At 42.7% G+C, this 23,614-nt stretch overlaps 1 protein-coding gene across 3 annotated transcripts in view; it reads left to right on the top strand.

The window, feature by feature from the left end:
* Nucleotides 1-23,614, top strand: part of EPHB3 (EPH receptor B3) — a 549,940-nt gene that overhangs the window by 133,397 nt on the left and 392,929 nt on the right. For all 3 annotated transcript variants that reach the window (XM_029615678.1, XM_029615676.1, XM_029615677.1), the window contains exon 4: nucleotides 1,872-2,027. In XM_029615678.1, the coding sequence (XP_029471538.1) occupies nucleotides 1,872-2,027 (156 nt within the window). The remainder of the gene's footprint in view (nucleotides 1-1,871; nucleotides 2,028-23,614) is intronic.

Here is a 23,614-nt window from a genome sequence, read left to right as displayed (position 1 = left end):
AAGGAGTTACAGTAGTCTAGGTTTGAGAAGATTAGTGTTTGCAGTACAGTTCTAAATTATTTCCGTGTTATGCTCTGCCAACCATGGTCAGGTTATTCTGTGTAGTCCAGTCCCCTAATTAGTGAGTTAATCTATAAAATTAGAAATGAAGGTAGGGATGGATGGGAGTTGGAGTGGGTGGGAGGGAGCCCCTTCCCTTCTACTCTTTTTTGCTAAAGCTAAGTCAAAAAAATGCTAAACAAACAAAAAAAAAAGCAATGCAAAAAACTCCTTTTTCACAAAATAAAAGAAAAAGCTTTTAATTAAAAAATTCCCCTTCAAAATAAGGTTTCTGCGGTTAAATTTAGCTAGAAAATTTACCTATTAGAGTTCACGTCCTCCAATAAATACCAGCAATATTCCATTAGAACAGTAAGAAAAACTACACTTACTTAATAACTGCAACTCCCACCATTAGGAAACATGCATTTGATTTGAAGAAGAATCACAAATATTTGTCATTTATTACAAACCTTAAAATAAAGTGTTTAGTTATTTTGTCTCATTACTGTTGCCTATTCTTTGAGCCAGTGATCAGTCTCATAGTAACATGATGATGGCAGATGAAACCCAAATTGGTCCATCCAGTGTGCCCAATTGAGATTCCTCTGCTTTGGGTAGACGAGCATACAAATTCCCACATGCAACCCAATACCAATCCCTCCCCTCAACATATACACATACCATCTTGTCTTTTTTTCCCTGATATGGCCCTTTACCTAGCACTGCCATCCCAGGGCCAGTGCAAGGGTAGTAGGTGCCCTAGGCAAAGTTTTACAGCATTATGTCCCTTGCCCAGCCCTCCCCACACACAGTTTAAAAATATGCAGATGTAATAGATTTTACATGGAAAAGGACATTCAAAGTGCAGTCTTCTAAGGTAAAAGTATCACTTACAACATGTATATTTTCATGCCTTGCTGTGGTGCCAGCTAGAAAATCCTGTAAAAGACACTTGGATGGAACACATATGTTTTTAGGCCCGTTGTAATGTGAGGTGGATGTGTGCATGGCTGCTAGAAAGTCATAAACAAACTGAATTACAATTGCAGTATAGTAAATCTCCCATGTCAAAACAGCATTAACTGCCAGTATGAGTTTGCTACATGAGCAACCACATGAAGAACCCTGCATTGCGGGCATCTTAGAGGGAGCATTGCTTACGACCCTGAACAGTGGTGGCATGATAGCGTTGGTCTTTCAAGAAAGCATTAAGGAAATCTTCGTGGAGCTTTTATTACAACCCTAAATAGCTGGGAGTAAACCATGGGAAAAACAACCTTTTTACAGCTTCACTAACTTTGGTGGCTGGAAGTGTTATTATAAAACTTAGTAATAAGACACAAAAGGGGGTTGAGTATTTGGTTTGAGAATTGGACGAAACAGAATTGAAGATGGTAAGGCCTGAAAATGCCTACTAGCAGCGGTGGTGAGGCCTTCACTGTGGCAGAGTTTAGGCTTGTTTGGGACAGATTTAGAGGGCAGTGCCAGGAAAAGGGTTGAAAGGTCAAGTAAAAGACATGGTATGATGCACACATGCACAAGCACACATGCACAAACTCACACGTACATAAACACGCACATGAATAGGTAAGATTACCAGCAGAAAGCATAACTCTTCAGACTGAGCTCTAAGCAGCCTTTAGAGCTAATTAAAGAGAGCCACCAGTCTCCCTCAGCCTTGGATAAACAAGAATTACCAAATAGCTTTTACAGCAGATTCTGCATTTCCTTTGAAGTCTTTCTGTGGTAGGAGCTAGTCTTTGCTTTCTGGCTCATTGTATTTGCTAACTGTTGGTTTTCTCTCCTTTTCTGCCTTTCCTGTTTCACAGCATGTGGTCCTGGAACCTTCAAGTCAAAGCAGGGGGAGGAACTGTGCTCTCTCTGCCCCTCCAACAGTCTAGCGAGCACTGTTGCGGCCACCTTTTGCACCTGCCGGAATGGATTCTTCCGGGCTGACATGGATTCTGCAGACAGTATGTGCACCAGTAAGTATCCCGTAGACAGCAAGCTGGTAAGTGAGTTACCGCTCCGCTATGGTGTGGTGAGGCAGTATCTAGAAATCCTTTGACCTTGGCCATATGATTCTCAGTATATGGCATGTGCTGAAGGACTGTAGTAATTCTTAGTCTTGTGTTCTGAGACGAGAGTCACTAACAATATAGTAAAATAAAAGTGATTCTTAGTAGAGGTCACGTGACGCTGTGAGAGGGAGCAGCTGTGTTTTTCTGCTCTCTCCGGGGGCCCTTTCCATTTTTTCTTTTATTATGACTGAGTTTCTCAACTTTTTCGGCATGCTCACTGCTTGTTTGCTGAACGATTACGGTCATCAGAGTTCCTTTTCAATTCTCTCCCTACCACAATGATGGCGACAAAATCTTCTCGTAAAGAGAGACAGTGAAGGAAGTGGATTCTAAGATGACGGGCCCCGCGGAGACAGCCCTACGACGGAAAACCCTGGTCTGCTAATTTCTGAGGTAGCAGCTGCCTGTCCTAAAAGCCTTAATACAGTTAAACAGGTCTTAGCACACAATTTACTGATTTCCTGCATAAGTTGGGGGAAGCCAAACAGAGAATTTCCTTTGTTGAAGATAAGGTGACTGAGCCATAATAGATGATGGATTCCCTGCACAAACAAAATGACATGCTGCAATCGTCAATCACTTAAAGAATCATTCCCGCAGAAACCATCTCAGGTTGGTGGGCATTCTGGAATGGATTCCTGAGGGAACTTTGGCCTCTCACCTCAAAGTTTGGCTATCCCAAGCCTTATATTTAGAACCTAAATATGGGCCTTTAAGAATCAAGAAGGTGCACCGGGTACCCACCCAATCGAATATCTCAACTGAAAGCAGACCTCTGGTGGTAATATTCTGGGTTGAAATTTTGCAGGTTTATCACTGACAAGGTACTCTTTCATATGAAGGAAACAAAATCTTGATATTCCATCACTATTCGGCAGCGGTGACAGTGAAGAGAGAGGCATTTACTCCAGTGTGCACACAATTGATAATAAAGCTTTTAAGAATAAAATTTTTTTTATATCCTGCAAAATTGAAAGCTATTTATCAGGGGAAAACCATTTTGAATACTGCTGAGAAAGCATGCACTTTTTTGCAGGGCCTAGCAGAAACTTGAATACTCTCCATGCTGTAAATTTTGAGTTGTTTTCTCCCTGGATCTGGACTTGGAGCTTTGATGCCCTTTTTTTCCCCCACTTTTCATCTTTTTACATGTGCTGAAATAACATGCTTTTTATTTGTTTTATCTATGGTTTATGTTCTAAGAGAAAAGTCTATTTTCTTTTTTCATTTATTTTCCCCTTTTATATGGCGCTCGGAGAAGGTCTCCATAGCTCTAAATCTTTTTTTCTGTTGCTTGTAGTAATTGGGTTTGGCTGAGTGACCTTTGATTATGAGACGTTTCTCCTTTCGATTCTACTAGTTGGGGTGGGATTAAGGGATGGGTTGGGGAGAAGAGAATAGGGTTTTGGTTTGGGTATTTTCTGACAGATATTTTAGTAGATGGCTATTCTGGAAGGTTTATGCTATTTCTCTGCAAAACATTTGATTATGAATATATTTTTGCTTTTCATAGGACTTGCCCATTTTTTTCCTTTTTCTTATTGACATATCAGTATATTAACAAAAGCTATTAATTGAGAAGCAATGGTTTCCTCTCTTAGATGCCTCACTTGGCATGGATGTGGGGTGGGGCTTGGTATGCACAGATTTCGTATAGATGTTGCTATGTTACAAGAAACCTGCCTTTTTTTTTTTTTTTTACCTTCTCTTCTCAACATTATACAGTTGGGGCCATTTTGATTAATAAATCTGTTGCTTTTATTGTAAATACATAATATCAGAGATCCAGATGGATGCTTTATTTTTGTTGAAGCTTAGCTTTCTGGTAAACGTAGTTTTGGGGAGCATTTGTGCTCCAAATATTTATTCTCATGCCTTTTTTGTTAATATTCTACTTAAATATTTTCACATGTTATTAGGAGGGGATTTTAAGTCTATCCCATGTTACTGCTTATTAATGGATGGATAGACAACTTTCTCATTCCAGCTCCCCAAGAGATGAGACGTAGAATTACATATTGATGCAATCATCTAAATTTGATAGATGTTTAGCAAACGCGTCATCCATTGAAAGTTGATTTTACTCACATCTTACTTGGATTATCTGCTATTTTCATATCTTATTTTCTCAATTTGTGGGGTCTGAGATTGGGCCACTTGAGATCTCTGCTTATACCCTGGTGTAGTGCAATATAGAAGAGTTTTCATTGAGTTCTTCAGTCGATGGAGGTTTCCTTCTTCTCTGTACTATGATAAGAAATTCGATGAATATTTACAGGCTAAATGGATGGACTGTGATTCTTTTAATGAGGCCTTTTGCTTTTTTGGGAGACTGCGAAAACTGCTTCATGGGGAAATTATAGCATATGTGGCAGGGTGGGAAAAAAGCATTGCTAATGATATTCTTAAATTTGAAAAACAGCTCTATCAAGATAAGGGGAGAACAGAGTATCTATTTTGATTAAACCTCATACACAGTTTTTTACTACTCAGACTGCATTAAATAGGCTGCTACATCAGAAAACAAAGCATGGTCTATCTACTCTTATTATAAATTGTTTTTTAAATGGGAATAAGGTGGGCCGGCTTTTAGCTGATGCTATAAAAATCCAGGGTGAGAATAAATATATTTTGGTTATGAAAAATACTAATGGCCATATGGTGCAAATCCCAAAATAAACTGGAGGGGTATTTTTGATTATTATGAACATTTATATAAAGTAGATCCTTGTGACCTTTCGAAAGTTAAAAAAAATAAATAAATTGTAAAGCATACATTTTCCCACTTTATCTGAAGATCTTATTAGTTTAAATGCCCCTCTTACACTGCAAGAAGTGTGGTGTTATAAATGGTGCAAAACTGCAAATCTCCAGGTCCAAATGTTCGTTGAGGGCAATTTTATAAGGTTTTGTTTAATCAGGTCTGTTTACCCTTGGGAAGAACTTTTGAATTTATTATTGATATCTGATGATTATCCTTGGAGCTGTAACAGAGCAATGATGATTGCTCTTCCAGAACCTGGTAGGGGACCATATGCTATCAGGCTTATATCTCCCCATGTTGCTTTGGAGTTTCAGTGTTAAACTTATAGCTAAAGTGATGGCTGATCTTTTACTAGAGTTGATTTCATCTGAACAGATGGGGTTTGTTAAGAGCCAACAATTACTTGTGAATGTTACAAGAGTAGTTGCCTCTATTATACATTCCAGGCATTAAACTAAAACACTTTATTAGTCATTTTTGATGCTGAAAAAGCATTAAACAGTCAGTTGGGTCTTTTCTGTTTGAAGCTCTAAACATTTTTGGATTCCGAAATCAATCTTTGAACATAAGAAATTGCCATGCTGGGTCAGACCAAGGGTCCATCAAGTCCAGCATCCAGTTTCCAACAGAGGCCAAACCAGGTCACAAGAACCTGGCAATTACCCAAACACTAAGAAGATCCCATGCTACTGATGCAATTAATAGCAGTGGCTATTCCCTAAGTAAACTTGATTAATAGCAGTTAATGGACTTCTTGTCCAAGAACTTATCCAAACCTTTTTTAAACCCAGCTACACAAACTGCACTAACCACATCCTCTGGCAACAAATTCCAGAGCTGTATTGTGCGTTGAGTGAAAAAGAATTTTCTCTGATTAGTCTTAAATGTGCTACTTGCTAACTTCTCAATATATTATACACAAACCCCAAAGCGAGTGTCTTTGTTATAGAGGATTTTTGCAAGATTTTGTTTTACAGTGGGGAACACGTCAGGGTTGCCCTCTCTCTCCTATCTATTTATTTAAAAGTTTTGTATATACTGCACTTTACAAGGAAATTGCTTGGAGTGGTTCCCAACAGAGATGTGCATTGGTTTCTTTTTCGGTTCGGATTTCGTTTTCGGGTCCCCGTGGGAAATTTTGTTTTTCCCGTGGTTCTTTTCTTTTTTTTTTTTTTTCATGGGTCCCAATTTTCTTGTTAGTGCGCACTAACCAAAGTTAACATTTTAAAGTTAGTGCGCACCCCATCACACCCTCCTCACACCCAATTAAAAATTATGCATTTATAATAGATTTTACATGAACATAAGAACATGCCATACAAGGGTCCATCAAGCCCAGCATCCTGTCTCCAACAGTGGCCAATCCAGGCCATAAGAATCTGGTAAGTTCCCCAAAACTAAGTCTATCCCATGTTACTGCTGCTAGTAATAGCAGTGGCTATTCCCTAAGTAAACTTGATTAATAGCAGGTAATGGACTTCTCCTCCAAGAACTTATCCAATCCTTTTTTAAACACAGCTATATTAACTGCACTGACCACATCCTCTGGTAACAAATTCCAGAGTTTAATTGTGCGTTGAGTAAAAAAGAACTTTCTCCGATTAGTTTTAAATGTGCCCCATGCTAACTTCATGGAGTGCCCCCTAGTCTTTCTACTATCCGAAAGAGTAAATAACCGATTCACATCTACCCGTTTTAGACCTCTCATGATTTTAAACATCTCTATCATATCCCCCCTCAGTCGTCTCTTCTCCAAGCTGAAAAGTCCTAATCTCTTTAGTCTTTCCTCATAGGGGAGCTGTTCCTTTCCCCTTATCATTTTGGTAGCCCTTCTCTGTACCTTCTCCATCGCAATTATATCTTTTTTGAGATGCGGTCCAGAATTGTACACAGTATTCAAGGTGCGGTCTCACCATGGAGCGATACAGAGGCATTATGACATTTTCCGTTTTATTCACCATTCCCTTTCTAATAATTACCAACATTCTGTTTACTTTTTTGACTGCCGCAGCACACTGAACCGACGATTTCAATGTGTTATCCACTATGACACCTAGATCTCTTTCTTGGGTTGTAGCACCTAATATGGAACCCAACATTGTGTAATTATAGCATGGGTTATTTTTTCCTATATGCATCACCTTGCACTTATCCACATTAAATTTCATCTGCCATTTGGATGCCCAGTTTTCCAGTCTCACAAGGTCTTCCTGCAATTTATCACAATCTGCTTGTGATTTAACTACTCTGAACAAATTTTGTGTCATCTGCAAATTTGATTATCTCACTCGTCGTATTTCTTTCCATATCATTTATAAATATATTGAAAAGTAAGGGTCCCAATACATATCCCTGAGGCACTCCACTGTCCACTCCCTTCCACTGAGAAAATTGTCCATTTAATCCTACACTCTGTTTCCTGTCTTTTAGCCAGTTTGCAATCCATGAAAGGACATCGCCACCTATCCCATGACTTTTACTTTTCCTAGAAGCCTCTCATGAGGAACTTTGTCAAACGCCTTCTGAAAATCCAAGTATACTATATCTACCTGTTCACCTTTATCCACATGTTTATTAACTCCTTCAAAAAAGTGAAGCAGATTTGTGAGGCAAGACTTGCCCTGGGTAAAGCCATGCTGACTTTGTTCCATTAAACCATGTCTTTCTATATGTTCTATGATTTTGATGTTTAGAATTCTTTCCACTATTTTTCCTGGCACTGACGTCAGGCTAACCGGTCTGTAGTTTCCCGGATCACCCCTGGAGCCCTTTTTAAATATTGGGGTTACATTTGCTATCCTCCAGTCTTCAGGTACAATGGATGATTCTAATGATAAGTTACAAATTTTTACTAATAGGTCTGAAATTTCATTTTTTAGTTCCTTCAGAACTCTGGGGTGTATACCATCCGGTCCAGGTGATTTACTACTCTTCAGTTTGTCAATCAGACCTACCACATCTTCTAGGTTCACCGCGATTTGATTCAGTCCATCTGAATCTTTACCCATGAAAACCTTCTCCATTACGGGTACCTCCCCAACATCCTCTTCAGTAAACACCGAAGCAAGGAAATCATTTAATCTTTCCGCGATGGGCTTATCTTCTCTAAGTGCCCCTTTAACCCCTCGATCATCTAACGGTCCAACTGACTCCCTCACAGGCTTTCTACTTCGGATATATTTTTTAAAGTTTTTACTGTGAGTTTTTGCCTCTACAGCCAACTTCTTTTCAAATTCTCTCTTAGTCTGTCTTATCAATGTTTTACATTTAACTTGCCAATGTTTATGCTTTATCCTATTTTCTTCTGTTGGATACTTCTTCCAATTTTTGAATGAAGATCTTTTGGCTAAAATAGCTTCTTTCACCTCCCCTTTTAACCATGCCGGTAATCGTTTTGCCTTCTTTCCTCCTTTCTTAATGTGTGGAATACATCTGGACTGTGCTTCTAGAATGGTATTTTTTAACAATGACCACGCCTCTTGGACATTTTTTACTTTTGTAGCTGCTCCTTTCAGTTTTTTTCTAACAATTTTTCTCATTTTATCAAAGTTTCCCTTTTGAAAGTTTAGCACGAGAGCTGTGGATTTGCCCACTGTTCCTCTTCCAGTCATTAAATCAAATTTGATCATATTATGATCACTATTGCCAAGCGGCCCCACCACCGTTACCTCTCTCACCAAGTCCTGTGCTCCACTGAGAATTAGATCTAAAATTGCTCCCTCTCTCGTCGGTTCCTGAACCAATTGCTCCATAAAGCTATCATTTATTCCATCCAGGAACGTTATCTCTCTAGCGTGACCCGATGATACATTTACCCAATCAATATTGGGGTAATTGAAGTCTCCCATTATTACTGCACTACCAATTTGGTTAGCTTCCCTAATTTCTCTTAGCATTTCACTGTCTGTCTCACCATCTTGACCAGGTGGACGGTAGTATACCCCTATCACTATAGTCTTCCCTGACACACAAGGGATTTCTACCCATAATGATTCAATTTTGTATTTAGTCTCATGCAGGATGTTTATCCTGTTGGACTCTATGCCATCCCGGACATAAAGCGCCACACCTCCTCCCGAGTGCTCCTCTCTGTCATTGCGATATAATTTGTACCCCGGTATAGCACTGTCCCATTGGTTATCCTCTTTCCACCATGTCTCTGAGATGCCAATTAAGTCTATGTCATCATTCACTGCTATACATTCTAATTCTCCCATCTTACTTCTTAGACTTCTGGCATTAGCATAGGATCAGTGATTACAGAAAGGTGATGTGCTGGTAGAGCATATTGGAAAATAAAAATAAAAATCAATTAAGTCCCACACTGGGCTCCTAGTGTTTGACTGTGCGTCCATGACTGCAGGAATACGAAGGTAGCCAGATGGATGGAAGACAGTCAATATGCTTCCTGCCGATGACTCAGCGGTGATCCACTTGATAAAAGGAGCCCATGACCGTTGAAAAGCAGGTAGCTTATCCTGCCGGATGGCTGTGAGATGTGCCATGTGGTAACACGAATGAAGTCTGCTGATAACCGCAGGTAGGGATGGTGCGGCAGGCAACTTCCATGCCTTAGCAAGTTCACAGCGGGCTGCAATATATACTTGTGTGACAAATGATTGCGTTGGTTTAGGCAGGTCCACATTGGGGAGAATCAGCAAGACCTGTGCTGGATGCATTGGAATATCCAAGTCCGTAATTTTCCACAGCCATCTGTGCACGGTATCCCAAAAAGGGATCACAAAAGGGCTTGTCCACCATATATGCAAATACGATCCTACCTGACCACATAGCCTCCAGCATTTATCAGGAACAGTGGGATACATAGTATGTAACCTAACCGGAGTCAAGTGCCATCTGTAGAGCAGTTTATAGCAGTTCTCTTGAATAGCTGCCGAGAGAGAGCTTTTAGCCGTCTGCTGAAACACAAGGTCCCAATCCTCCTCAGTTAATGCAACATCTATGTCCGCCTCCCAGGCCCGATTATGTGTAAATACATAAGGGGATTGGTTATTAAGGAGGGTATATAGTTTAGAAATCCCGCCCTTAAGCTTGTCAGCATGGTCACAATATGTCTCAAACAAAGATTTGGTTGTACGGACTACTTTAGTATCCCTAAGCTTTTTCAGGAAGTGACGGACCTGTGCAATTCCTAGAAAAGCTTGCATATACCCCCTTTGAATTTGTCCTGAAGATCATGGGGGGACAATAGGTCTCCCTCCTTCCAGAAGTGACTAATGGTTACCATACCCTGACTCGCCCATTTGTGGAAAACCTGGGAGTTAAGACCTTCTGGGAAGCAGATGTTAGGAAAGAGATGAGACAACTGGTAATATGTGAAAGAACCCACTATTTGACCCCTCCATTGAGACCATAAGGTAAGTGTGATCTGAAGGGCAATTGGTAGGAAATCTAGAGGCTGCCAAGTTTCTTTGGGCTGCCAAAATAACGCCTGCAACAGCATAGCCACAATCATGGCTTGCTCTAACCGGAAATGCCCTGGAGCACCACTTGCACTCAGCATATATGAAGCATCCACAACAAGTGCAAGAATAAGTTCAATTTCTGGTCAGGATTTCAGCAGAAACAATTATGTTTTTATTTAGGCAACTCCTCTTAATTCAAACACAGTATATTGCAGCAAGTCTGTGTTTGAATTAAGAGGAGTTGCCTAAATAAAAACATAATTGTTTCTGCTGAAATCCTGACCAGAAATTGAACTTATTCTTGCACTTGTTGTGGATGCTTGCTGTAACCGGACCCATTGTTTAGTATCCTGCTTATTGTAAGCATCAATAATAGCCCTCAAGTGTGCCGCACCATGATACCAAACTAGGTTCGGGACCCCTCTACCCCCACTTTTCCTGGGAAGGAAAAGGACAGCACGTGCTATCCTTGGTGGTCGTCTTTTCCAGATGTAGTCAAAAAGCTTTTTTTGCCACTCCTTAAGAGTTGCCTTCGGCACCGGTATAGGCAGTGTGGAGAATAAGTATAGTAAGTGTGGTAAAACATTCATTTTTAAGATCGCTATACGACCCATCCACGAAAAATGTTCTCTGCCCCAGTTATGAAGGTCTCGCTCCACTTTTTTCCAGAAGGGGGCATAGTTATAATTGAATAACTCCTTCAACCGAGCTCCAGTCTGGATACCCAAATATTTAAGACTGTTTCGCCCAACGGAAGGGGAAAGCAGCCGCTATATTATCTACTTCAAATTGGGAGACTGTCAGATTCAGCAATTCAGACTTATCATGGTTAACTCGGAATCCAGCTACTCTATGAAAGTCTTCCAGCTCCCCTACCACAGCTTCTAGGGAACCATAAGGTTGTGTCAAGGTAAATAAAACGTCATCCGCAACGAGTGACATTTTGCAGTGTATTTCTAAAAGTTCAAACCCCCACCCTGGGTGAGGCACGAACTCTGGTGGCGAGTGGCTCCAAAAACAGGGCGAATAACATAGGAGAGAGAGGGCAACCTTGTCTGGTACCTCTCTGTATATTAAAGCAAGAGCCATACCCCCCATTCACCTTCACCCTTGCCTGTGGGGAATCATAGAGCGCTCGCACCCAGTGTTGGAAATATTGTCCAATAGCCCATTTTCTTTAACATGTTAAACAAGAAGGGCCAGTGAACCAAATCAAAGACCTTCTCGGCATCGATAGCTAACAATACTGCAGGGACTTGCTTAATCTGGACCTAATTAATAATATCAGTGACCTATCTGATATTATCGCTGGCCATCCTAGCTGGGACAAAACCGACCTGATCATTGTGAATCAAGTCTGATAAAATAGTTTTTAAGCGCGCCGCTAAGATCCTCGTCAGAATCTTGAGATCGAGATTTATCAAAGATATCGGTCTGTAAGACCCGCAGAGCTCTGGATCTCTCCCAGGCTTTGCAGTGACAGTGATACCCGCGACATTAGCATGTGCAGCTAGTCCTACAGGTCCCCTCAAGGCATTAAACATTCCTGTCAGAGGGCCAGACAAAGCAGGCGCTAACTTTTTATAATAAGCCCCTTTAAGGCCATCAAGTCCTGGCACCTTTCCCGCCGTCAGCATTTTAATGGCATATTGAACTTCTATTTCCGTTATCGGCCCATCTAGTCATGCTTGCTGTTTGGGCATTAAACTTGGGAAGGCAACTCGATCTAGATAGCCATCAATATCCCCATCCTGAATATTCTGCTCTGCCCCATATAGAGTGGCATAAAACTCAGTAAAGCATTGACGAATAGCATCAGAGGTTGTAAGGACTTCACCACTAATCTTTTGAATTTTAGCAATGTTGTTTTGGGCCAAAACCGTCTTAATGCATCTAGCCAGGAGGCGCCCTGCCTTATTGCCTTCTTCGTAATACTGTTGCTTGGTAATATCCAGGGCCAGAGCGATAGCTTCCGCATCCAGAAGTTTTAGCTCTGACCTCACCCTTTCTAACTGGCGATATATTTTTGGACACTGCCTAATTTGGTGCTTCCTGGATAACTGGGAAATCATAGAAACATAGAAATGACGGCAGAAGAAGACCAAACGGCCCATCTAGTCTGCCCAGCAAGCTACGCACTTTATCCATTTTTTTCCCCTTTTTTTCTCTCCCACCTGTTACTATTGGCTTCCAGTACCCTCCAGCCCTAATTCCCCTCCACCCCACCACCAATTTAGAGAGCAGCGCCGTATCTGCATCCAAGTGAACGTCCAGCTCAATTAGGGGTAGCAACCGCTGTAACAAGCAGGCCACACCCTTACCCCATACTCTTACCCACCCCTGTTTTTATTTTTTTGTTTGTTTGTTTGTTTTTTTTTTTTTTTGGAGATAGCAGCCCTCCATCCTTCTGCTCCGTGAAGGTGGAACACCAACTACTGGCCACTGGCATCCCGCTCCGTGAATGTCTCTGTGGCTACTGCCGCTCCGTGCAGTAGCCACAGAGGCATGTAAGAGAGCCCTCTGTTCTCCTTTCTGTTTTTTACAAAAAGTAGCTTGCGAGATAAGTAGTCCCCTGGCTACGGCTTTGGAGCATTCCCAGATTAAGGGAAGTGGACATTCTGAAGACTTATTCATGTGAAAATAGGATTGAAGTTCTTGCCCTAAGCGCAACAGAAAAACCTTGTCAGTTAATAAGGTATCATTTAGATGCCAGAATCTTTGCCCCAAATGGGAGGTGGTCAATTTAATGGATAGGCTAACTGGCGCGTGATCCGACCAGGTAATCGGGTCTATTTCCGCTTCCGCCACTCTATTCTGCATCTGGGAATCTACTACCAAAAAATCGATCCAAGAGTAGGAATGGTGGGCATTTGAGAAGTATGTGTAGGACCGCGTGCGGGGGAATCTATTCTGCCAAACATCATGCAGATTCCATTTTGTCATTAGAGATTTCAGGGAGGACCTCGCAGCCCTAGAGGCAAACGAGGCCTGGGTAGAGTTATCAATGGCGGGATTAATAGTAACATTAAAATCCTTACCAAATATCAGGGTTCCATCAGAATGTTGCAGCAATAAATGATCAAGAGCGTGAAAAAAGGGACCTTGCCCAGTATTCGGGGTATAGAGAGTGACCAAAGTCCAGACCTCGGCACCTGAGCGGATCTTTAGTATAACGTACCTCCCCTGGGGGTCAGGAATAAAAGCAAGAACTTCATGGGTGAAAGCTCTGGCTATCAGAATACCCACTCCAGTATATTTGGAATCTTTCGTACTTGCTGCTAGAAATTTGTGGGGGAATTGCCGATATGATAAGAGACGTTCATAACTTTTTCGGAGATGGGTTTCCTGAATGAGCCCTACAGAGGCTCCATGGGCGATTAATTCTCGCTCTAGTAGTGAGCACTTATGATGGTGATTGAGACCCTTTACGTTTAAAGAGAGAACCTTCAGTAGCCCAGCCATGTATCAAATATACTAGAGTCACCCCCTGTAAAAACCCAGCACTAATCACTAAGTCAACAAGCCACATAAACAGATATCTAGAAGAGACAACCCCTCCAACTCCCACTCCCCACTCTCCACCCCCCATCCATCCAAAAAATAGGATGGCTTGCACCATTGTCAGGATGGCCCTTAGTGCAGTCGAGGACGGTCCCGATTGGTGCTCCCCCCACCCCACCCCCAGATGAATTTGCACATGCAGAATACATTCAACCTATGTACTAGCGTAAACAAACTTAACTATATAGTAGCAAAAACATCCCTCTGATGGTATTTCAAAAGGACTTAAGGACAGGGTAAGCTAAAGTTAGATTCAGAGCCCTTCACTGGAACGCGACACACCAATAAAAGAACCATGTGTACTAATTATTGGCTATCTCGTCAGCCATTCAGCCTTGATCTGAGAGGGCCGCTCTCGATTCCTCTGAGTGCCTCCTGAGTCTTTTTCCGCCTTTGCCCACTCTATGCCAACGCGGTGGGTCCCCAAGTCTCTGAGGTTTCGATGTGGGCTTAATGGTGTTGATGTTAAGACTGTAGCTGGCCTTTTCCAGGGCTTCCACGGCCTTACTCTGCGTTTTGACTCTGTACAATGTGCTCTTCACAGAAAATTGTAATCCAAACGGGAAGGTCCATTTATACCTGATGTTCTCATTCTGCAAAAAGGAGCTTATCTCTCTCAGTTCATATTGCCTCCGAAGCGTTGAAGACGCTAGATCCTGATATATGTTGATGGAATTGCCTTCCCATATCCAGTCGTTTTGTTTTTTGGCCGCATCCATAACAGAGGTTTTCTGGGCATAACTGAAAACAGATCACTATGTCTCGCGGACTGGTATCCGACCTGGCGCCTAAAGCTCTATGCGCCCTCTCCAGCCTGACACCTATGTTTTGACCATCAGTCTCATTGTTAGATAAGGCACCTCCCCTTAGTATGAAGCTGCATATCTTCTCAGCCACCTCAGTAACATTGGTGTTCATGGGGGACTGTGGGACCCCTTTTATGCGGATGTTGCACCTCCTGGTGCGATTTTCCAGGTCCTCAAGCTTGTCCTGCAGCACGGTGAGTTCCTTATCCAGGTTCCCCTGCTGATGATTTAGTGTGTTCAGCGCTGTAGCGTGGGCCTCCGTCCTAATATCCATCTCATCTACCCTCTGTTCAAGCGCAGCAAAATCTTCCCGCATGTCCACGATGGAAGCCAGATGTTCCTTTTTATGCGATTTTAGGTCTGCCTGAAATTCAACAAACCACCCCCGGATTTCATCGCGTGGCTGCGTTACAAGCGAGGGGTGCTCGATTTCGGCCTCTGCTGCGCTGCTACTGGTGCTAGCAAAATTTACCTTGGCGCTGTCTGCAGCGGCCTGCGCAGGCCCGTCGGCGGGAACATCCGTCGGCGGGAACATCAGGCCTTTAAAAATTCTCAGCTTACCCACGGCAGACCCAGCGCCGACCACGAGGCTGTCCCGATAAAAACCGCGCCTCCTCTCCGCCTCCTCCGTCGCCGGAACCAATCGCCAGCTCAGCCGCACAGCCAATCGGGGGACAGCCCCTTTGGCTTAAATCGACGAACGGCAGCTAGGCGTCGCGCGCCAGGCGTCGCGCGCACGAAGGAGCGCGACAAAGGGGCCTGCCCCTTTGTGCGCCCCTTCGTGCGGCCCCTAAGAGCGGAGTAGACCTCCACAGCGCTAAGCAAAAGTACTCCAGCCCGTCCTCTAGCTCCCACCAGCGAGTTTCAACGTTCAACCTCAAATTGGCACACACAGTACAGCCACCCCAAACATTAATCATATACATGCACCTAAATCGTCTTCCAGCAAACACTCACCTACCTTCTCACAGCAATTCCACTCTTCAAATCCTCATCCAGCAGCCTCTCATCCAATCTTCATCCAGCAGCCTCTCATCCAATCTTCATCCAGCAGCCTCTCATCCAATCTTCATCCAGCAGCCTCTCATCCAATCTTCATCCAGCAGCCTCTCATCCAATCTTCATCCAGCAGCCACTCATCCAATCCTCATCCAGCAGCCTCTCATCCAATCTTCATCCAGCAGCCTCTCATCCAATCTTCATCCAGCAGCCACTCATCCAATCTTCATCCAGCAGCCTCTCATCCAATCCTCATCCAGCAGCCTCTCATCCAATCTTCATCCAGCAGCCTCTCATCCAATCTTCATCCAGCAGCCACTCATCCAATCTTCATCCAGCAGCCTCTCATCCAATCTTCATCCAGCAGCCACTCATCCATTCTTCATCCAGCAGACCACAATGTACATGGGCCTCCCAATTCCAATACTCCAGCACAGAACCTTTCTCACAGCAAAACACTCTTTGATCTCACGACCTCCCACCTACAAATCCCTTATCCCCATCATGATTTCCCCGTTTACCCAAACTTTAGGCCTAGCTCTCTTTTCTTTGATACTATTCAACGCACAATCACTCGCCAAGAAAACACTAATTCTCAACGACATTCTCTTGGACAAAAATCCTGACCTCTGCGCCATAACTGAAACATGGCTTAAACAAACGGATACCGCACTACTAAACCAACTTCCAACTCAAATCTATGATATCTTCTCTATCCCCAGAAAGAAAAAAAGGGGTGGAGGTATCCTCCTAGCAGCCAAAAAAGAGCTAAAAATCACTCAATTCCCAATCAACTCCCCATCAAAAATAGAAACAGGTCTATTCAAATCTGACAGTCTACAAATCCTTCTAATCTATGCTCCTCCAGGCCTTCTGGAATCCGATGCTTCACCCATCCTAGAATTAACAACAAGCTTACCTAAATCTGGAGCATCCCGCTATAATATTGGGAGATTTCAACTTACACGTCGACGACCCCATCCTCTCAACCAATTGCGAATCCTTCCTAACCGCCATGTCGGCCATAGGGTTCAAGCAGATCATAAATAAACCCACCCACAGAGCAGGTCACACCCTGGACCTTATATTCGTAAACTCTAGCATCTCTCACTCAACTCCACCCAAATGCCAACCTGTTCCCTGGTCTGACCATACTCTAATATCTTCCGCCTTCTTGCTAGAACAAATAAGCAAAAAACCTGTCCCACAACCTGAATTCATTTACAGGAAATCTTGCACATCCGAGGAATTACACAATCATCTTGGCCCAGAACTCCCTCTCATAGACATCTCATCACCCAACTCAGCCCTCCACTCTTGGTCCATGATAACAGAAACTGCAGCCAACAATCTCTGTCCTCTGGCAACAAAAAAACTCGTACACAACTCCTCCAAAAGACAACCTTGGTTTAAAGAAGAACTTCAAAAACTGAAACACTACCTCCGACAGAAGGAAAGCAAATGGCGAAAAACACCAACACAGACATCCCTCTCTGCTTACAAACTCGCACTCCACCAATACAAAAGCGCTACATTAAAAACAAAAAGGGACTTCTTTGCACAGAAGATCCACCATATTATCTTTGATTCCAAAGCCCTCTTTGCCTATGTATCTAATTTAACGCAAACCATGACTCCTGACATCCCTGCCAACCTAGCACAAGAAAAAGCAGAGGAGTTGGCCCTCTTCTTTAGCAACAAGATCTCCAACCTAATAACACAGCTGAGAACCAACACTTCAACACCACCCAAAACATACTTCCACCACAACAAAGACGTTACTCTACAATCCTTCGAACCCGATCACTAATTCTGAAATACTGTCTACACTGAAGAAAATGAAACCTTCATCTCACCCTTTAGACCACATCCCATCCAAACTTCTCCTGCTAATACCAGACACAATCTCCAATGCTCTGACAGACATTATTAACTGTTCTCTAGCACAAGGAATCTACCCGGACAACCTGAAAATTGCATCCATCAAACCGCTCTTAAAAAAACCCAACTTAAATCCTAATGATCCTACCAATTTCCGTCCTATATCCAATCTCCCTTTCATAGCTAAGGTAATGGAAAAATTAGTTAACTCCAGACTCTCCGTCTACCTCGAAGAACATAAAATTCTGTTCCCATCTCAATATGGCTTCAGAAAAGCTTTAAGCACCGAATCACTACTAATTTCACTGACCGACTACCTCATCATGGGCCTGGACAAAGGTCACACTTATCTACTGATCCTCCTGGACCTCTCAGCCGCCTTTGACACGGTTAACCACTCCACCCTACTAATCCAATTAGCAAACATCGGAATAACAGGAACAGCACTATCATGGTTCAAATCGTTCTTAGGGAACAGAAAATACAAAGTCAAAATTCACAACAAAGAATCTCAACACTACTCTTCATCTACGGGAGTTCCACAGGGCTCCTCCCTTTCACCAACGCTCTTCAATATCTACCTGCTCCCTCTTTGCCAACTGCTAACCAACTTAAACCTTAAACACTTTCTGTATGCAGATGACGTCCAGATAGTCATCCCCGTCAAGGAATCATACACCAAAACTCTAGAATTCTGGGAAACCTGTCTTCAAAAAATTGATGGACTCCTCTCAAACCTTAATCTAATACTAAACTCTTCAAAAAGCGAACTCCTCCTAATTTCATCTGAAAACAGTAACATCGACACAAACCCTCCACCCAATTTACAAACTCCACAAGTAAGAAACTTGGGAGCTATCATGGATAACAGGTTAAACCTAAAAGCATTCATAAATCAAACTACTAAGGACTGCTTCTATAAAATCCAAGTCTTAAAAAGAATAAGACCACTCTTCCATTTTCATGACTACAGAACTATTCTACAATCAATAATTTTTTCGAAACTAGATTACTGCAACTCTTTGCTATTAGGTCTTCCATCATCTCACACCAAACCCCTTCAGATGGTCCAAAACACGGCTGCTAGAATATTAACTAACACACGGAGAAGAGACCACATATCACCAATCCTCAAAGATCTGCACTGGCTGCCAATTCATTACAGAATCATATATAAGTCCATAACCATTATTTACAAAGCTATACATCAACACTCTCAGCTCACCCTTCAAATTCCTCTCAAAAAATTCACGTCCAAAAGACCAATCAGAGTCCTATAGAGAAACCCTACAAGTACCACCCTCCAAATCCATGAGGCACATAACCGCCAGAGACAGGGCTTTCTCCACTGCAGGACCAACATTGTGGAACTCCATCCCACCAGATTTGCGACAGGAACCCTGCCTTCCTACATTTAGGAAAAGACTTAAAACGTGGCTATTCACGAAAGCCTTTCCTGAACTAAACTAAACCTATTCCATTATTACCTATTCGCTCAGACTTTGCCTTAATCATAGTAATTAATATCCCTACCTCATAAGGGCAATTCTTCAACGCTATAAGCACATTGACTGGCATATATGTTATATATTTAAACCCCTGCTTCTTTTCTCTGATCCAAGTTATATTACTCCCTTGTTTTATTGTAACTGCATTCCTTAGCCTTCTCTTGTTTAACGTTTTTTACTACTATTACTATTATTTTATTATTATTATTACTTAGATCAATGTTATTTATTGCCTTTTGTTCCCTATCTACTTGTTAATTGTAAACCGACATGATGCGATTTTTATCGCGAATGCCGGTATAGAAAAACTTAAATAAATAAAATAAATAAATCAGTCAGCTCCGGTATTTTAGTAAAAGAAAACTGCTTCAAGTCCGCAGTTTTTCTCTTTGTCGCCATGGTAGCCGGACTGGATGCTGGTAGTCGCGGGGTTATTGCTGGGGTTCAGGTTGATTTTAATTCTAAAAGCAGATCTGAGCAGGAGAGCGCGATTTCATGCGACCATCTCCGCTGCTGGCAGAACAGCGCCCCTCTCCGATCAATTTTAAATGTGCCACATGCTAACTTCATGGCGTGCCCCCTAGTCCTTCTTCTATTATCCGAAAGAGTAAATAACCGATTCACATTTACCCATTCTAGACCTCTCATGATTTTAAACACCTCTATCTTATCCCCCTCAGCCGTCTCTTCTCCAAGCTGAAAAGTCCTAACCTGTTTAGTCGTTCCTCATAGGGGAGCTGTTCCATCCCCTTTATCATTTTGGTTACCCTTCTCTGTACCTTCTCTATCGCAACTATGTCTTTTTTGAGATGCGGTGATCAGAATTGTACACAGTATTCAAGGTGCGGTCTCACCATGGAGGCATTATGACATTTTCCGTTTTATTCATCATTCCCTTTCTAATAATTCCCAGCATTCTCTTTGCTTTTTTGACTGCCGCAGCACACTGAACCGACGATTTCAATGTGTTATCCACTATGATGCCTAGATCTTTCTTGGGTGGTAGCTCCTAATATGGAACCTAACATTGTGTAACTATAGCATGGGTTATTTTTCCCTATATGCATCACCTTGCACTTATCCACATTAAATTTCATCTGCCATTTGGATGCCCAATTTTCCAGTCTCACAAAGTCTTCCTGCAATTTATCACAATCTGCTTGTGATTTAACTACTCTGAATAATTTTGTAAAATCTGCAAATTTGATTACCTCACTTGTCTTATTTCTTTCCAGATCATTTATAAATATATTGAAAAGTACGAGTCCCAATAGAATTAGATCAAAAATTGCTCCCTCTCTCGTCTGTTCCTGAACCATTTGCTCCATCCAGGAACTTTATCTCTCTAGCATGTCCCGATGATATATTTACCCAGTCAATATTGGGGTAATTGGTAGTGCGGTAGTAATGGGAGATTTCAATTTGGTTAGCTTCCCTAATTTCTCTTAGCATTTCACTGGATGTCTCACCATCTTGGCCAGGTGGACGGTAGTATACTCCCATCACTATAGTCTTCCCCAACACACAAGGGATTTCTACCCATAAAGTTTCAGTTGTGCATTTAGTCTCATGCAGGATGTTTAAGCTGTTGGACTCTATGCCATCCCAGACATAAAGCGCCACACCGCCTCCCGGGTGCTCCTCTCTGTCATTGCAATATAATTTGTATCCAGGTGTAGCACTGTCCCATTGGTTATCCTCCTTCCACCATGTCTCTGAGATGCCAATTAAGTCTGTCATCATTCACTGCTATTCAGTCTAATTCTCCCATCTTACTTCTTAGACTTCTGGCATTATCATACAAACATTTCAAAGTTTGTTTTTTTGTTTGTATTTTCATTCTGCTTTTTAATTGATATGGATAAGTTAAAATTTTTTAGCTCAGGTGAGTTTTTAGTTACAGGCACTTGGACTAGTTTTCTTGTTATTGGAACCTCACTGTCTGGATGCCCTAATTCTAATGCATTAGTATCCTTTGAAGATACCTCCCTCCGAACCATGCACTGCTGAGTGACTGTCTGCTTTCCCCTTTGTTCTAGTTTAAAAGCTGCTCTATCTCCTTTTTAAAGGTTAGCGCCAGCAGTCTGGTTCCACCCTGGTTAAGGTGGAGCCCATCCCTTTGGAAGAGACTCCCCCCTTCCCCAAAAGGTTCTCCATTTCCTTACAAAAATGAATCCCTCTTCCTTGCATCATCGTCTCATCCACGCATTGAGACTCCGGAGCTCTGCCTGCCTCTGGGGACCTGTGCGTGGGACAGGGAGCATTTCATAGAATGTTACCCTGGAGGTTCTGGATTTAAGCTTTCTACCTAAATTTGGCTTCCAGAACCTCCCTCCCACATTTTCCTATGTCGTTGGTGTCCACATGTACCACGACAGCCGGCTCCTCCCCAGCACAGTCTAACTTCTGTTTATTCGCTGTCTTACTGACTATTGATCAGTCTGCTTTGATCTTCAAGGACACAGCACAACTACAGCTTCTTGAGGAAAGCTAAGGAGAAAAAAAGTTTATTTTATCCTTATTTCAGAGGGCTTCTTGCATATATTTTTCTGTGTTTGGTGTAGTGCTAGACTTATATTATCTATATTGTCCTAGATATTGATATTGCTGTATTAAACTGTTGTGGGTTTGTGTAAGCAAAAAAAAAACTAAAAAAAAAAAAAGGGGGAGGAGGCTCTTCAGCTCTGGGTGAGTGAGTCACAGTGCATTGCAAGGGGTCAATCAAGTATTCAGTCTGCTTTGATCTTCAAGGAGACAGCACAACTACAGCTTCTTGGGGAAAGCTAAGGAAAAAGCTTAACTTAGCTGGCCTATCTGGGGAAGGGTCTGTAATAAAATCAATAGCAAATACACAGGCCGATACAGTACAATGTGCTCCGGTGGAGCGCACTTTAACCCGCATTTGGATGCACGTTTTTGACGCGCTAGCTTTACCCCTTATTCAGTAAGAGGTAATAGGGCCATCAACATGCAAATGCATGTTGATGGCCCTATTAGTCATTCCCGTGCGATACAGTAAGTAAAATGTGCAGCCAAGCCGCACATTTTACTGTAAGAAATTAGCGCCTACCCAAAGGTAGGCGCTATTGCACAGCAATAAAAACTGCTTTTCTGTGCACCCTCCGACTTAATATCATGGCGATATTAAGTTGGAGGTCCCAAAAGTTAAAAAAAAAGTTAAAATTTAAAAAAAAAATTTAAAATCTCGCGGGTTGAAAACCGGACGCTCAATTTTGACGGCGTCCAGTTTCCGAACCCGTGGCTGTCAGCGGGCTCGAGAACCGACGCCGGCAAAATTGAGCGTCGGCTGTCAAACCCGCTGACAGCCGCCGCTCCTGTCCAGAAAGAGGCGCTAGGGACGCGCTAGTGTCCCTAGCGCCTCTTTTTACCGCGGGCCCTAATTTAAATATTTTGTTTTACTGTATCGCACGCACAGGACACTCGCCCGCTCTCCCGTGAACTTTACTGTATTGGCCTGACAGTGTCCAGTGAACAGCCTTGGCCAAGTGCTTTAGCCAGCCGTGTATGGAACAACAAAAAGCTATATGTCAAAGATGGCAGGAAAAAGGATCCTAAGAGATAAATTCAAATCCTATGTCGTAAGGCATTTAAACTAGAAACCGGGGGTGGCAGAAAGAAATTAGAATGTCACCCCCCAAGTACAAATACAAATGCGATGGAAAAGGGTGAAGTGGGTAACAAAACTCAACTAAATAAGTCACAAAAGGAGTCCAATGAAAACAGTAACCTGAACGAGAAAAGCTGGAAAGCTATGAACACGAGTGCTCATAGTTTGGGCAATAAAATCCCAGGTGGAGGCGGACTTGAACATTGTTGCTGTCACGGAGACGTGGTTCATGGAATCTCATAATTGGGATAAGGCAATACCAGGCTATAATTTATTAAGGAAGGACAGAGAGGACAGGAAAGGGGGAGGAGTGGTTCTTTATGTCAGAAACAATATCCAAGCTTTCCTAGCGTGTAGCAGATGGACTCAGGACAAATGGGTGTAGTGTACTCCTGATAGCAGTTGGAGATGGATCAGATTTCAATCTGACGTCAGCCCTTAGTACATATACCCCTGCAGGAAGTGCAGCTCTTCAGTATTTTCCGTCTCCATAGCAGTTGGGGACTACCTGCACGCTCTCACAGCGTTAGAACAAATTCAACGGAGAAAACCCAAAATCAGAAGAAAACCTACCTCTGCAGACGAGCCTCGCTCTCCTGCGGTGATACCCTCGGGTCCCTCCCCCAGTTGAGAATTACCGAGGTGATTTCCGTGGTCCCTCGGAGGTAAGCCTCGGTCCGGCGGCTGATCCGTGGCGGGGACCTAGCCCCCGATATCTGGCGCAGCTGAGAGGCAGCGGGTGCATCCTTGACCGCGGCGGTGAATGTATTTGCCCTCTCCCCCCGCAGCTGGAGACTGCCCGGAATGAAACCGGGAAGTGCCGAAGACAAGGTAAGGTAGAAATCTTCTTCATAGATTCCGGTCTCTGAGGTTTGAGGAGTCGCACAGGTCGCTGGCTGGGACCAGTGCTGCTGGGTT

The sequence above is a fragment of the Rhinatrema bivittatum genome, chromosome 9 (genome assembly GCF_901001135.1).
Source record: "Rhinatrema bivittatum chromosome 9, aRhiBiv1.1, whole genome shotgun sequence".
Lineage (NCBI taxonomy): Eukaryota > Metazoa > Chordata > Amphibia > Gymnophiona > Rhinatrematidae > Rhinatrema > Rhinatrema bivittatum.
This window is presented reverse-complemented; position numbering and strand designations above follow the sequence as displayed.